General features: G+C 69.6%; 1 protein-coding gene across 1 annotated transcript; it reads right to left on the reverse strand.

Annotated features, from left to right (window-relative positions):
- Positions 1–480: 480 nt before the first annotated feature.
- On the reverse strand, positions 481–1,956 carry H696_05871 (hypothetical protein; the record flags this gene model as incomplete). Its single annotated transcript, XM_009499667.1, has 3 exons — positions 481–926; positions 1,028–1,239; positions 1,505–1,956. 3 exons carry the CDS (start codon positions 1,954–1,956, stop codon positions 481–483), a joined length of 1,110 nt encoding a protein of 369 aa, XP_009497942.1.
- Positions 1,957–2,129: the final 173 nt, after the last annotated feature.

Raw genomic sequence — 2,129 nt, forward strand, 5'->3', positions numbered from 1 at the left:
GAGAGGGGGAGAGAGAGAGAGAGGGGGGGGGAGGGAGAGACAGAGAGACAGAGAGGGAGAAAAGAGGGGGGAGAGAGGGAGAATGGATGATCGGGCTGTGCCGTAACAGCACAAGTCATGCCCGTGTCCCAAGACCAACACCGTGAACGGGCTCCCCCTTGCGCGAGCCCCCCACCCCGGCCCCAGCGGATCGACGAGAGTGTGGCAACGCCCGGACCCCACAGGGCGCTCCCTCCCCCGGCCTGCCGGCTTGCCGGGATATGCGTGGCGCGCGGCGGAGATGGCGCGCGGCGGTAGCAAGCTGCCCACGGACGCTACTGCCCACGCTTCGGGCTGCATGCCACTCGATCACAGCCCGCGCCCGGACCTCCGCGCCCGGACCTCCGGCGAATGCCGCGCCTGCCGCCTGCGCCCCTTTCTCACCCCGTGAACAGAGATGGCAGGGTGGTATCGGCGAAGTACAAAGAGGCTCGATCCCCGCTACCGGTCCATGTCGTGCGACTTGCCGACCATCCCTCGAAGGAGATCGACCGCCACCCGCAGGCCGAAGCCGAGGTTGAAGCCGGCCGCCATGGCCGGATAGGCCAAGCACCAGACCCAGGCGGCCAGCCGGCCGGCCAGCATGCCGATCGGCAGCCGGCCCGTGGGGGGCCTCGCCGCCGCTGCCGGGCAGGCCCCACTGGGCGCCATTTCCGCCGGGAGGCTGCCACCAGATGCCATGTCGGCCGGGGGATGCGGCCCGGGGACGGCCGGCGGGCTGGCCATGGCGCCGGAACCCGCGTCGCCGCCGGCCACCACCGACCCCGGCACCGTGACAAAATCCACCACCGCCTCCTGGCAGGGCCCGCGCCGGGTGCCGAGCCCGCACAGGAAGCCCCGATGCACATACCGGAAGGGGCCCGGCCGCCGGGCGTACGAGGAGAACACTGCATCGGCACATGGCGCACATCGGTCAGCAAAGCCCAACCGGAGCAGGGGCGAGAAGGGAAAGGCCCCGGCAAAGGGCCCGGGATGGGCGCCTGCGCACCTTGCCCAAGGTAGACCCCATGGTGCTTGGCCAGCTGGGCGGACATGGGCCAAGGCCCGGCCGCCGGGTCCAAGGGGGCCGCGCTGTCGCCGGCCACGAAGATCCCCCGGTCGACCGTATGCCCGCCGGCCATGACCTCGCCACTGGCATCCACCGCCGGGGCCATGCTGTCGCCCTCGGCGTCGCCCGGCTCCATAACGGCTCGCAGGAAGCTGCATTCCCCACGCGACCGGTCAGTATATCGCACGCGCGGCATCCATCCAATCCAGGGCCCGGCTCCATGTGGGGGTATATACACACATACTTGCACACATGCATGCATGTACACATGCACACATGCATGCATGTACACATGCACACATGCATGCATGCACACATGTGCACATACTCGCACACATACTCGCACACATATACACACATACATACATACACACACATATACACAAAATACACTCTCTCTCTCTCTCACACACGCACCCGTCCACCAGCAGACGCCCAGTTCGCGGCTCACGCCGGAAACAGCGGTCCAACGAATGGACCAGCTCCGCGGGCTGGTTGCCGGCGGCCCAGATCAGCAGCCCGCATGCCAGATGCCGCTCCGCAGCTTGCTCGGCCCCGGCCGCGATCGCATCGCGTGCACTCGCCGGACGCAGCACCACCCGGATGGCCTGGTCCGCCCGGGCCCCCGGGCGATCTCCATCCCCCGCACCGCTGGCCGGAGGCGGGCCCGAACATCCGCCGGGCCCCGGGCCGCTGTCGGCCTCGCCCGGACCAAGGACCCGGACCACGCGGCTGCCGAGATGCAGGCGGATGTTCGGGCTGCGGTCCGGGTCCCGGAGGAGCTCCAACACCCGCTGGCGCAGCGCCGGCCCCAGCGTCGCATTGCCCAGCACGCAGGTGCCCGGATCCACCAGGTGCACCCGGGCCATGTCGGCCAGCTCCCGGCCAAAGGTCGGCCCCGCATACCGCGCCACGAAGGCCTGGACTGCGGCGGACCATCCAACGGGAGGCCCACCCGGAGGGGGACCAGGGGAAGACACCCACGGTCAGAGTCGGATCCGGCAATCGGCAACGGCGCAGAAGCTACCCTCCCCCCCCCCCC

The sequence above is a fragment of the Fonticula alba genome, assembly GCF_000388065.1.
Source record: "Fonticula alba strain ATCC 38817 unplaced genomic scaffold supercont2.15, whole genome shotgun sequence".
NCBI classification, from domain to species: Eukaryota; order Rotosphaerida; family Fonticulaceae; genus Fonticula; species Fonticula alba.